The following is a 12599-nucleotide window of genomic DNA, read 5'->3' on the forward strand; positions in this document are numbered from 1 at the left end:
CCTCCAACCCCAAGCTTGAGGCACTGGCCGTGCACCTGCTCTCCATCTCTGTGGGCCAGGGTCTCCCGCCCTAGCAGCCCTGCTTCCCTTTTTCATTCTGACATTATTTCCCAGGGCCCTGACTGGTGAATCCCATGGGGCCCTGACAGAGAGAACCCAAAGGACAGCAGGGTCTGGGGTAAAAAGTCCAAATCCAGAGGTGGGAGTCAGGTTGATGGGCAGCCCCGGCCAACTCCAATCCTCTCACCAGCCTCAGTTTTCCCATCTATCCAGTGGGAGAATTGGATTCGATGACATCCCATAAAAAACCTTGTCACCATCTTTGAAAAAGTTATAAGACACATATTTGAAAATATTGAAGTATAGAGGAAAAGAGTCAGGAGGGAACCTGATAACGCGCTAAGAGTAGTTATGGCTGGGAAGTGGGATTAGGAGAGACATTTATTTTGTTCTTTATACTTTGCTGAATTTGCAAGATTTGCTCTAATTAACACAGCCTGCATTGGAGAAAAATAATTTTTTAAAAACTGAAGTTTTAAGTGTCAGAACATCCACCAGAGAGAGGAGGTCAGCTGGCTGGGACCCACAGGGAGGGTGCTCAGGGCTGGAGGAGGTGGGATGGACTGTCCGCATGGCCTCCTCCACAGGGAAGGCCCTGGGAGGTGCCCCCAGATGTGAGCCGCTGTTGTTTACAGCCAGAGAAAGCAGCTGGAAGAGGGGAGAGAGTTAGAGCCTGTGGGGGAGAGCAAAGATAACACGGGGGAGAAAGACACAGAAAGAAAAATGGAAATAGAAAGAGGCGTGTTGTTCTGGGAAGGACAGACAGACACTCAGAGAAACACAGGGACAGAGGAGAGGCAGAAGAGCTGGGGACCCGAAGACAGACCGCAGGCCAGGGCTGCCGGGGAGACAGGCCCAGGGACAGAGAGATATTGGGGGTGGGGGTGGGCGATGAAGAATCCAGAGCGGCAGCAGGGCCAGCACAGAGACAGACGGGGGATGGCCAGCTTGAAAGCCCCCAGGAAGAAGGTGGCGAGCGAGAAAAGCCAGCCAATCTGGAGGGCCGAGCTGGGCTGACCCCATGCGGTACATCCCTCTGCTCCCATGGGGGAAATGGAGGCCCCGTGGAGGGTCAGGCCTTGCCAGGGCTCCTCCTGCCCCTCGACTCTTCCCCACCTCCCGCTTCCCGTTCCTGGACCTCCGGCGGTTCAGGCCCTGGGTGACGCAGGGAAGATGAAACACTGGGGCCAGCGGGAAGGTCGCAGCAGCCAGGGGCTCTGGCAGCAGCCTCGCCTTCCTCCCGGGACTGAGAATACCCTTGCAGCTTCTGGAGCGGGAATGTGACTGCCACCGGAGGGGCCACAGCCCGGCTGGGGGCGCGGGCCTCTGTGCCGGACCCAGCGAAGTGCCAGGCGATCCATTGACAAACTCCTTGCCCTTCTATCCCTGTGACATCCACGTTTTACAGACCATGACCCTGAGGGTCAGACTGGGTAAAGCCTACCCTCTACCTCTCTAGCTCTAAACCGCTGCCCCAGCCCTTCCATCACAGGGCTGGGTTCCTCACCCAGGCACTCATCACTTTGCCCCCTTGTTAAAGCCCTGCTCCATTCTAGGTGGATCATTCTATGGTATCTTGCCTACTGCCACTCTCAGGCAGTCCCCTTTAGTGTCTAGCCTGAAGCCCTTATGCTGCTACTGCTTCAGCGCAGTGCCCCTGGCTTTGGAGACACAAACTGAGTCTGTGGCCCCAACAGCTTCCTCTGAATCCTTTGGCTTCAACAGAGCACCTCCACCAGGAAGTCTTCCCTGTTTCCTTCCCCCAGCCCACCAGGGTCTCTCCTGAGGCATGGGCAGTGTAGGCAGCGAGGTGCTGGGGCCACCAAGATTCCTGTCCCTGTCCATCCAGGGGACCTGTCTCGCTCCTTTGTTTCTTATTAAATACTAACCTCTGTCTTCTGTTGTTTCAGACTCGATGCATGGTTAGTTTCTGGATGGTGAGGTCCCCCAGGGCGGGGACCATCCTTGTTCATCTTTCATTCATTCTTTTATTCATCCATTTCTTCTTTCCTCCCTTCCTCCCTTCCCAGGTGCAGGACGCACCTGCCGTGTGCCAGGTGTCATGGTGAAGCTGACATGCCAGGATCCCTAGTACTGGGCCCGCCACAAAGTCAGACAAATATTTCTCACTGCCTGCTATGCAGGGATGGGCAAGGCGACGTTGTTCCTCACAGACCCTTAGAGTGTGGGGGGAGCAGACAGTAGCCACATGACGTCATAAGTGTGGGTTGGATGAGGATGACTTTGGAGGGGTGGGGGTGATGTTTGGACAGGTGGATGAACATGGGTGTGCGTCCATTCGGCCCCCCAGGTATGGAAAGGAAGTGTGGCAGATCTGGCTCTGGGGGGGCCCTAGTTAGGGGGCTCTGGGCTGACTTCAGATCCACCAGCCTCAGCCTTCTCAGCCCTGGCCTTCTCTGCTCAGCCAACTGGCTGCCTCCCCAAATTACCCCCTGACCTCCTGCGTGGTGCAGAGGGGATTCAGGCCCCAGAATAGCACCCTGAGCCTCCACTTGTCTCCCCAGGACCCCCAACTGATCATCTTCCAAGAGACCCCAAGAGTCAACACCACTGGGCTGCCGCCTTTCACCAGCAAGAGGCAGCTCTTCAACTGGGCAAGTAAAAAGGGCCCCATTGCCTCTGCTGCCGAGCTGGAGGACCCCGAAAGCGTCCTCCTCCGTCTGGACCAAGGTCAGCTTCCCGGCAGCCTCTCTGGGCTCAGGACTCAGCTCTGGGGGAATCTGAATTCCTCTGGCCCATTCCTCAGATGTGGACACTAAGGCTCCAAGAGGGGACGTGACATGCCCCAGGTCACACATAGCAAGTCAGTGCTCTATTGGGACAGTACCCACTCCTGCACCAGATGTTAGATTGAACCGTGTGAAACTGCTGCTGTTTGTCTGGCTTTTGACCTACAAAAACCGCGCTTTGCTATCACTTATTGTGCATCTACTATGCCAGGCATTTAGGGACTCAGTGGGGACAGACTCAGGCCCTGCCCTCCCAGAGCAGACCCTGTGGTGGGGAGGTGACAGATAAGTAGATTCCATAACTTCAGGTCGTGGTGCATGCTATAAAAATGGGGTGGTGTGCTGCTGCAACCAGCTGCACCCTGACACGTGCAGGGGGTTCATCCCTTCTCTTAACCCCGTGTGGACAGATGAGGAAACAGAGGCCAGGGGATTTGCCCTGGGTCGCTCGGCAGTAAGTGGTGGAGGGGAGATTTGAACCCGGGTCTTCTGATGCCTCCACTTTGCTGCTCCACCCTGCCCGCCCACCTATACTGTGGGTGAGGATGGGCCTCTGTGTTAGGTGTCAGGCTGTTCTGGGAGGGGACTGAGGTGTGCTTGTCTCCACAGCCCAGACGGCACCGTCCTCCTGCAGTCTCGAACCCCACGTGGACATGGGCCACACGCTCGAATGGCAGCCGCGCGCCGGGGCCTCGGTCCGGGGCTGCCGCTTGGAAGGTGTGGCTGGCCACAAGGAGGCTCACATCCTAAGGGTCCTACCGGGCCGCGATACCGGGTAGGGGAGCCTGCCCCCGCCCGGGTCCCGCCCCTTTTAAGGCCCGCCCCGTCCCGCCTCTGGCCAGGTAGAGTCTAGTCACCCCCGCCTGTCTCTGGGCGCCCCCCAGCATGGGCCCAAGCCCCACCCATTCCCACGCTCATCCCGCAGACCTGCATCGGACCCGGTAACAGCGCAGCCGCTGCCCGCCAGACTCCAGGCCTTGTCCTCACCCGGCCAGCCCCAGTCAGACCCCGCCCAAGCCCGCGTTCCCGCCTGCGCTGACTTGGGGGGTCTGTCTCCCCGCAGGCGCCGTACAGTGACCGTGAAGGTGGAGCTGAGCTGCGCTTCGGGGGATCCCGACGCCGTGCTCATCCTGCAGGGTCCACCCTACGTGTCCTGGCTCATCGACGCCAATCACAACATACAGTTCTGGGTGAGTCTTGCTTTGTGACCCAGACAGCCCCGCGCAGGCCTCGCCAAGGCTCCCCAAAGAGACAGCCCGAACTCCCAGCCCCAGCACCGCAGCCCTGAGCCTTTACAGACCGTGATCCCTCTGCCCCCACCCTCTTCCTCTGTGCCCAACCTTTTCTTCCTTTAGACCTTGCACGTAGATGGCACCTCCTCCAAGAAACCTTCCATCACCCCCTAGGGAGGCCCCTCACCCAGCCCACAGGGTCAGCGAAGGTTCCTGGGGAGGTGAACCCCAAGCTAAGTTGAAGGACAAACAGGAGCCAGTAGGTGAGGGGAGGTGGCCCAGGCAGAGGAAACAGCAGGAGCAAAGGAGAGAACAGTGAGACGTGGCAGAACCCTGGCTGGCCTGTGGGTCCAGGCCAAGCTGTGCACCCCCTGACTGTGTCTCTGGCTCCCTGCTCTGCGTCTCTCCCTGTCATTAGGCCACTGGTGAATACACCTTGAAGATCTTTCCAGAGAGGAACATCCCTGGCTACATGCTCCCAGATACTCTCGAAGGCCTGCTGGAGGAGGCCCAGAGGCTCAACGCCAGCGTCGTAGCGTCCTATGTGGAGCTCCCTCTGGCCAGTGACGTCTCTCTGCAGGCCCACAGCTGCGGTGAGCACCCGGCTCCCTTCCCTTGCCCTCCTCCCTTTCCTTGCTTTCTCTTTGGATTGGTTGCCACTCCGCACCACTGTGTGAGCCAGGCAAGCTGCGTCAGCCTCTCTAGCCCCATTTTCCTCATGTGCAGCACGGGGACAAGGAGTAGCTAGCTATAGAAGTGCTTTGTGCCTAGTGCACAGGGCACACGCATTGACTGTCCGCCGGCCTGCCTCTGCTGCCCTGCAGGCGGTGGGCTGCAGACCTCACCCATGCCGGTCCAGACCACCCCTCCCAAGAGCTGCAACCAGGAGCTGCTCATGTCCCTGATCCAGCCAACATGCTCCGATGACGTCATGACTCTGGTACTCAAGAAAGAGCTCATCTCGGTAAGGGAAGCCCTACCCCTCCGGTCCAGCTGACATGGGCAGCTGGTCCCTCCTCTAGCCTGAGAATCTTGAGGTCCTAACCCAGGCAGGAGAACCAGGCACATCCCTCCGCAAGCCTCACTTCTCCCATTTGTAAAATGGGGTTGATAATGGTACCTACCCCATTTTACAAGTGAGAGAACTGAGGCTTAATGGTGAGAATTAATTAAGGTCTGACACGCCAAGCCAGATGTGGTGCACAGTAAGTACTCCATAAATAGATGCTGGGTAGTCGTCATTATTAATTCTAAATGCAGGCTGAGCTGCATGGCCCCTCAGCAGTGTATCTACGCAATGTGATCTCTGCCTGGTTGAAGAGCAAGGATCTTACTATAAAAATAGCACAGCCTTCTTAAATATGTGGAAAAATTAGAAAAGAAGAAAATCGCAATCTCCCTACCCAAACACAGTGGCTACCAACATTTTGATGTGTTTCTTTCTGGAATGTTTTCTTTGTATATTTCTTACATGGTGTAATCATATTGGATGCACTTGTCTCTCCCCTGCTATATTCATTTAACATATTTTTAGATCTTGGCCATATCGACTTAATATTGTGTTTAATTATTAATATATAATATATATAATATAATATATGTTATATTATATATCAATATATAATTATATGTAATACATAATTATTAATATATTATAATAATTATTAATAATTTATTATTCCATTATATTGACATGCCATAGTTAACTCCCTCTCCCTTGTTAGACATTTAGTTTGTTTCCAATTCTGTAATATTATAAATGTGCAGAAAATGTCACTGTGCACAAAGCTTATCTTTACATAGGATTATTTTCTTAGGATAGATTTCCACATTAGTGAGATTGCTGGGCCAAAATGAGTGAACATTCTGGAAGTTTTGATACATGCTGACAAGCCGCTTTCCAAAAGCTGATTTCAGTTTTCACTGCTGACTTTTGAGAGCACTTTGACTCTCTCTCTCCAGACTATTATTTTGGTTGAAATAAACCTTTGCCCATGTGGGACGTGGCATGTGGTATTCGATTCTTGTTTGAATTGATACTTCTTTGATTACTAGTGAGTGTGGGCCTGGCTCCACATGACTGATGAGAACCTAAGGCTCTTTATCACTGTGGCTTGGTTTTTTTCTTGATGATTTTTATAAGCTTTTTACATAAAAAAAATATTGGCCCCTGGTCCATCATTCTTTTTGAAATCATTTTTCCCGGTTTGGTTTTAAATTTTGGCTATAGCAGTTTTTAACTCTTCAGACATTTTCAAACATCGGGCCATCCTAGCCTCCCATCTTCCCCTTTATGACTTCTTCTGGCCTTTCTGAGGCAGGAAATCTCTCTGCCAGAGCCTTGAACTCATCCATGTTCTCAGAGATTTTTCAGAATGACATTGAACTCCGTGGTTAGGTCCTTGTGGAAGTTTTGGGGAGTGTGGGGAATAGGGGCCTATATGAAGCTCCATCTTTATTGTCTGGAAAGAAAACTAAGCCACAGCATGAAGGATAGTATGATGCCATTTGTTAAAAATACAAAAAAAACCAAGATCCACACATTTTCTCTGAGTACGTATGTCTGTGTAGAAGAAAACACAAAGAAAAGTGTCTGAAGAGATTCACCGCAGACGCAGAGCACACTGCCCTCTCATCGACTTATGAAATGTGGTCAGGGTGCAGAGTTTGGGTTCCAGGCCCATGTGTCACTGGGGCTTCACCCAGAGCCATTTGCATTTGATGAGCTGATGTCTCCTAGGGTGGCCTGGGGAGCAGCAGGCCGGAGGGGCCTTCTGGAGGAGTGGATGTGAGCTCCCTGGGCTCAAGTGGGACCCCCAACAGTCCACTCAACTCTAAGTCTCTGAGATTCTTTGACCCTAAGAGTGTGACCGAGAAATTCTAAGATTTGATTATTCTAAGACAGGAGAGGCAAACGATGGCCCGCTGCCTGTTTTTGTAAATAAAGTTTTATTGGCACACAGTCACACCCATTCATTTACATATTATCTATGGCTGCCTTCGGGCTATGAAGGCAAAGTTGGGTAATTACAACAGAGACCACATGATCCAAAAAGCCTAACCTATTTACTGTGTGGCCCTTTAGAGGAAGTTTGCTGATCCCAGGTCTAAGAGTCTGTGGTGCGAGATCGGATTATGCTGGTGGGGTCTGCATGCCCCCGGGACTGTGAGCGATGATTACGTGTAGCACTCCAGTGAATGTTTTTAATTTTAATAGTTCTCTATTTATTTTATTGGAAGAAATATAATAAGTAGCAAATCAAACTAATGATGTCACAGTTCTTATTGTTTAGGATAAGGCTAGGTATGAAAGTGAGTCAAGTTCAGGAAAGGTATTGTCTTAAATGGTATATGATGATGAGATCTACCAAAACTGGAGAGAGGAGGGGAGGAATGGCTGTGATTTGGGACCCCTGGGTTAAGGGCTGTCCTTGGTGCTGGGGTGTGACAGACAGGCCCCAGGGAGCCTGGTGCCTCTTGACAGTGCCCCCCCCCAACCCTGGCCTAGAGTCTGCATTGCACCGTCATGAGCCTGACCTTCTGGGACTCCAGCTGCCAGGCTGACGACAGAGATGACCACCTTGTCTTGCGCAGCACCTACTCCAACTGTGGCATGAAAGTGACGGAAAATGTGGTCAGTAATGAGGTAAGAGCTGGGGCGGGAGAGTTATCAGGGCAGCTGAGCTGGTGCCTCCGTGATCTTCCAGGCTGAGGGGCATTTGGGAGAATGAGGTGTGGGGCTCAGTAGGAAGACAAGACAAGCTTAGCCGTTGGTTGGCTCAGTCTCCCCATCCGTAAAATGGGTGTGTTGGGTGGGATACCCTCTGGGGTCCTCTTTGGCTTGACCAGCTCCTTGGCTCTGTTCCTGCAGGTGGTCGTCAACCTCCTGTCAAGCTCATCACCACAGCGGGTGAGATGGATGGTCATCATGCCAACTCTTCTGGTCTGGGGTCCTAAGGCCCCTTCCTGTTCTGGGAGGGAGCAGGCCTCAGGAAACTCAGGCCCTGATCCTGGCAAGCCATGTGTTTCCAGCGTGCCTCAGTCTCCCCTTCTGTGCAATGGGAGCAGTACTGTTTAGAGTTACATTCTCAGCCTCTCAAATCAGAGGGCTCTAGTGTATACCAGCTGTGCGGCCTTGGGCAAGTCACGTAAGCTTTCTGGGCCTCAAGGTCATGTCTGGGCCCCAAGGCCAAGCAGCGGCATAAGAAAGGACCCCCCTCTCCACATGGGGGTGCTTATGAGCAGTCACTGAGATGAGGCATGGAAAGTACTTCACACAGGCCTGGTGCGGAGTGAGTTCTTGATAAACATTAGTTTTTTTAAAAACAGTGAGGATGAGGGTGGGTCAGCTCCTCTGGGCCACTCCTCCTGCTCCCACCCCCACGCCTCTCCTTCCTGGCTGGGCGCCACCCAGACTGACCAAGTCTCCTCCGCTCTCCCACAGAAAAAGGTGCACTGCGTCAACACGGAGAGCCTCTCGCTCCGGCTGGGCCTCTACCTCAGCCCGCACTTCGCCCAGGCCTCCAACACCATCGAGCTGGGCCAGCAGGGCTTTGTGCAGGTATGGACCTGAACTTCCTGGAGGAAGGAGGGAGCCAGCACGGGGCATGGTGGAGGGGAGAAAGAGATGACTGGAATGTCACCTCCTCCTCCTCATTTGCTCCAGGCAGGTCTATGGCTTTCCTTCGACTGTCAGGGCTTAGGGGCCGGAATTCTAGAATGAATCTAGCTTATTTCACAAGAGCAGGTAGGGTGGAGGGTTAAGAGGAAGTGACCGTGCCTCGTCCCCTTCCCTACCCACGCAGGTGAGCGTGTCCCCAATGATCCCTGAGCATGTGTTCCAGCTGGAGAGCTGCCATCTGGATTTGGGGCCTGACACCGACACCGTGGAACTCATCCAGAGCCACACAGCCAAGGGCAGCTGTGTGAGCATGCTGTCCCCGAGCCCTGAGGGTGACATGCGCTTCAGCTTCCTCCTCCGTGGCTACATGGTGCCCACACCCAAGACTGGCACCCTCAGCTGCACCATAGCCCTGTATCCCAGGATTTGGTCCCAGGTGAGTGGGGGCCTGAGCCAGGCCCAGCTTCAGGGGGGGGTCCTGGGTCTGAGGTTTCCAGGAAAGGATGTGACAGCCGAGGAGGATGTGGGACCAGCTGGCAAAGGGCAGAGCCACAGTCAGGCATGTGATCCAGGGGCACTCTTCCTGCTGCCCTACAGCCTTCTCATGGCTTTGCCGTGTCTTGGACATTGGTAGAATATGCAGCTGCAACTGTCCATCCATCCACCCACCCACCATCCCCCCAAGTCATCAATCCATCTTCCCATTATCCCACCCAGTCATCCATCCACCCACCCATTCATCCATCCAGTAGCATGATTGCCAATGTAATCTCAGTAAACTGGAGCCCTCAGGTAAGAGGCTTAAGACAGGACACAACATTCTGATTTTCTGCATTTACTGGTCACAACGCCTCCTCATCTGGTGGATCTCCATTCTCAGGCACTCAGCCCTAGACACACTCACAGTCACCCCCAGGCCCTTGCACATAGAAGAGTCTCCGGGATTAAAAACCTCTCTGGTTGTATGAACCTAAAGCAGCATCTGGGGCCACTCCTGAGTGGGCCTTTCCCTGCAGCCACAGAGAGCCTGGGTTTCCGGGCTGACTTGGCTCATCTCTCCAAGGCATTCACGAGGGTCACGGCTGTAGTGTCACGGCTGTAGCATCACGGCTGTAGCGCAGAGTACCGCCACAATCCTCGTGGGAGTCAGGGGTCTCCCAGGAACTCCCAGGAAATGTTCCAGTAGCAGCCAAAGATTGTCCACCCAACACCCTCCCACAGCATGGATGTCCCAGGACTTGTCCAAGGGCTCCCAGCTAGAAAATGGTAGGATCAGATTCAAAGCCAAGGCTGCAGGGTGGGCTGTGACAGGCCAGGGTCACAGAGCCAGGGAGTAAGCCTGGAAGCTTCCTCTTGAAGTCGGTGTCACACACCGCTCTCTCTTCCTCCCCCAGGAAGTCCAGAAGACTGTCTCCATGCGCCTGAACATCGTCAGCCCTGGCATGCCTGGTGAGCTCTCTGGTCTCTCTGGGGTGCCAGCGGCTGAGGTCAGAGTGGGACATGATGGACGGCCCAGAGGGATGGGGCCTAGGCACACGTCAGGGAGGACCCCAAAGAGACCAGCCCTGGAGGAGGGGAGACAGGAGAAGGGCTTCCCAGCAGCCTAGAAGAGGACCACAGCTGCATCTTCTAGATGGCCAGCCTGTGCTCTGAGCACCCTGTGGGACGGGATCCCAGGCCTTTGGCTGTTCTCCATCCTCATAATTGCTGGTTGACCGTGCTGGGGGGATGGGGCCACCAGAGGCAGGTCTGGATGGGATAGAAGACACCTGGGGGTGGTGCTGGTCTCACCGTCCTTAAGGCCCCCAGTGTGGAAGATGCTCCTTCAGCCTAGCACCCTCTGGCTTCTTTGTTAGTTCCCCCTGGGCCCTGGCCCCACCCAAGCAGCAGAGTCTGTGACACTGGGAGTAGAGGAGGGGTGGCACCCCCCTCTTGCCACCTGACCTGGGCCAGGATAGAGCCCCTACTTCCAGCCCATGACTGAGAGAGCAGGGCTAATAACCCCACTGCATGGATGGGAACTCAGAGGCCCAAAGGGAGGCTCCCTCGCCTGTAGTCACATAGGAATCAGGAGTGTGGAGGGAATGAGGCTTGAGAAAACCCAAGGGCTGAGCTGAAGAGCGCTCAGAGGTGCTCTGGCCCATTCCTACCATGGCAGAGGGCTCAGAGAGGGGCAGGGACTGACCTCACAGCGGGGCGCAACAGGCTCTGGACTCCCAGGCCCCACACACTCCCTGCCCAGATTACACCATCCGTCCTCCCTAAAACGCATCTCCATCAGCCTTGGGAGGCAGAGGCACGGCCCAAAAGGCCTAGGTGGATGGTCACAGAGGTCACAGCTTCATGCCAGGCATGGGTGTCATGAACCATTTGCTAGATGAGGAGACTGAGGTTCAGAGAAGTCAGGGTCAGTGGCTGAGCTGGGACTGGCACCAAAACTTGTGCTCGTGGCCAGTACAACAGTAGGGGGACGGCACGGGGGCCAGGGAGGAGGCAGCAGTGCTGACTGCAGCCCTCTTTCCCTCGGTTGCACAGGCAAAACCCTGGTCCTGCCCGCCGTGCTGGGCATCACCTTTGGCGCCTTCCTCATCGGGGCCCTGCTCACCGCCGCACTGTGGTACATCTACTTGCACACGCGTGAGTATCCCAGGCCCCCACAATGAGTGCTCAGGACCCCTCCACCACCACCTGGGGGAGTCTGGCGAAGCCTCTGAGGGAGTGGGGAGCCCTGGCCGGGGCCCTGACCTCCGCCCCTGCCCCCAGGTCCCCCAAGCAAGCGGGAGCCCGTGGTGGCGGTGGCTGCTCCGGCCTCCTCAGAGAGCAGTAGCACCAACCACAGCATCGGGAGCACCCAGAGCACCCCCTGCTCCACCAGCAGCATGGCGTAGCGCCCGGCCCGGAGCCCTGGGGGCCACCCAGCGAGCCCTCGCCCAGCAGGAGAGACTGAGCAGCCACCAGCTGGGAACCACTGGTCATGAACTCACCCTGGGATCCCAACCCCTCCACTCGACCAAGGATGGACCATGCCCTCTGCGCCCATCCCTCCTGCCTCCCTCTCAGAGGCCTGCTGCCAGCGGGGGCACCAGCTTGGAACACCTTGGGGTCCCCCCACCCCACCCTACAGAACCTCCAAACCCAGTGGGCCTGGGGGACAGCAGCCAAGGACCATGGAGAGAGAGACCACTGCCCTGTATGTCCACCTTGTTGTAGAAAGCCAAGACCCTGTTACTTTAACCTGGATCCAGCACTCCGTGACCTGCTCTGGGTGGGAGGTGAGAACTTGAAACAGACTCTGCCCAGCCCACCCAGGCCGACAGTGCCTCCTCCGTGGGAACAGAAGGTCAGCCCAGAGCCACCGGGACCTGGCCCCAGCAGCATCCACACTTGGACTGGCACAACTTTGGCAGGGGAAACAGAAGCCTAGTGTTGCCCAGCCTGGGAACCAGGGAGCCCAGCTCCTTCCTGCCATTGCCACATGGAGAGCCCCTCCCTCCCAGCCCATCAGGAAGGCAGCCGATGGGGAGTGGCCAGGCTGCCTCTCCTGGGCCCACCCCTATATATTAATCATCAATAAATCAGACCATGAAACCAGTGCTGGGCTGGGCTGGGAGAGGGGGAAGGGCAGCTAAAACTGGTGGGGGGTGACAATCCTGGGTTGCAATCCTGGACCTGCCACTTATTGACTGTGTGACCATGGGCAGTCCCATGGCTTCTGCAAGCCAGCCAGTTCTCTCATCTGTAAAATGGGTAAGATAATCCTCCATCATGAGGTCTCTGCAAGGAGGTCTGCAAAACAGTGCCTGGCCTGTGGTCAACGGACCGCAGTCCAGTCTTCTCATGTCAGAGACAGGCAGCCCGAGGCTCAGAGGGAGGGAGGGGGGGAGGGCCTTGTTCCAGGCCACCCAGCCCCAGCGCCGACACAATCCAGTTCCTGTA

The 12599-nt window shown here is 55.4% G+C and overlaps 1 protein-coding gene across 3 annotated transcripts in view; it reads left to right on the forward strand.

Moving 5' to 3' along the window:
• Positions 1-12254, forward strand: part of ENG (endoglin) — a 34770-nt gene extending 22516 nt beyond the window's left edge. For all 3 annotated transcript variants that reach the window (XM_070518703.1, XM_070518704.1, XM_044778703.2), the window contains 12 exons: positions 2586-2751; positions 3420-3585; positions 3874-4000; positions 4461-4635; positions 4867-5006; positions 7551-7688; positions 7914-7952; positions 8487-8603; positions 8848-9099; positions 10058-10112; positions 11199-11300; positions 11427-12254. In XM_070518703.1, coding sequence (XP_070374804.1) covers positions 2586-2751; positions 3420-3585; positions 3874-4000; positions 4461-4635; positions 4867-5006; positions 7551-7688; positions 7914-7952; positions 8487-8603; positions 8848-9099; positions 10058-10112; positions 11199-11300; positions 11427-11551 — 1602 coding nt within the window. In that variant the 3' untranslated portion in view covers positions 11552-12254. The remainder of the gene's footprint in view (positions 1-2585; positions 2752-3419; positions 3586-3873; positions 4001-4460; positions 4636-4866; positions 5007-7550; positions 7689-7913; positions 7953-8486; positions 8604-8847; positions 9100-10057; positions 10113-11198; positions 11301-11426) is intronic.
• Positions 12255-12599: the final 345 nt, after the last annotated feature.

Source organism: Equus asinus, chromosome 10 (genome assembly GCF_041296235.1).
Source record: "Equus asinus isolate D_3611 breed Donkey chromosome 10, EquAss-T2T_v2, whole genome shotgun sequence".
NCBI lineage: Eukaryota > Metazoa > Chordata > Mammalia > Perissodactyla > Equidae > Equus > Equus asinus.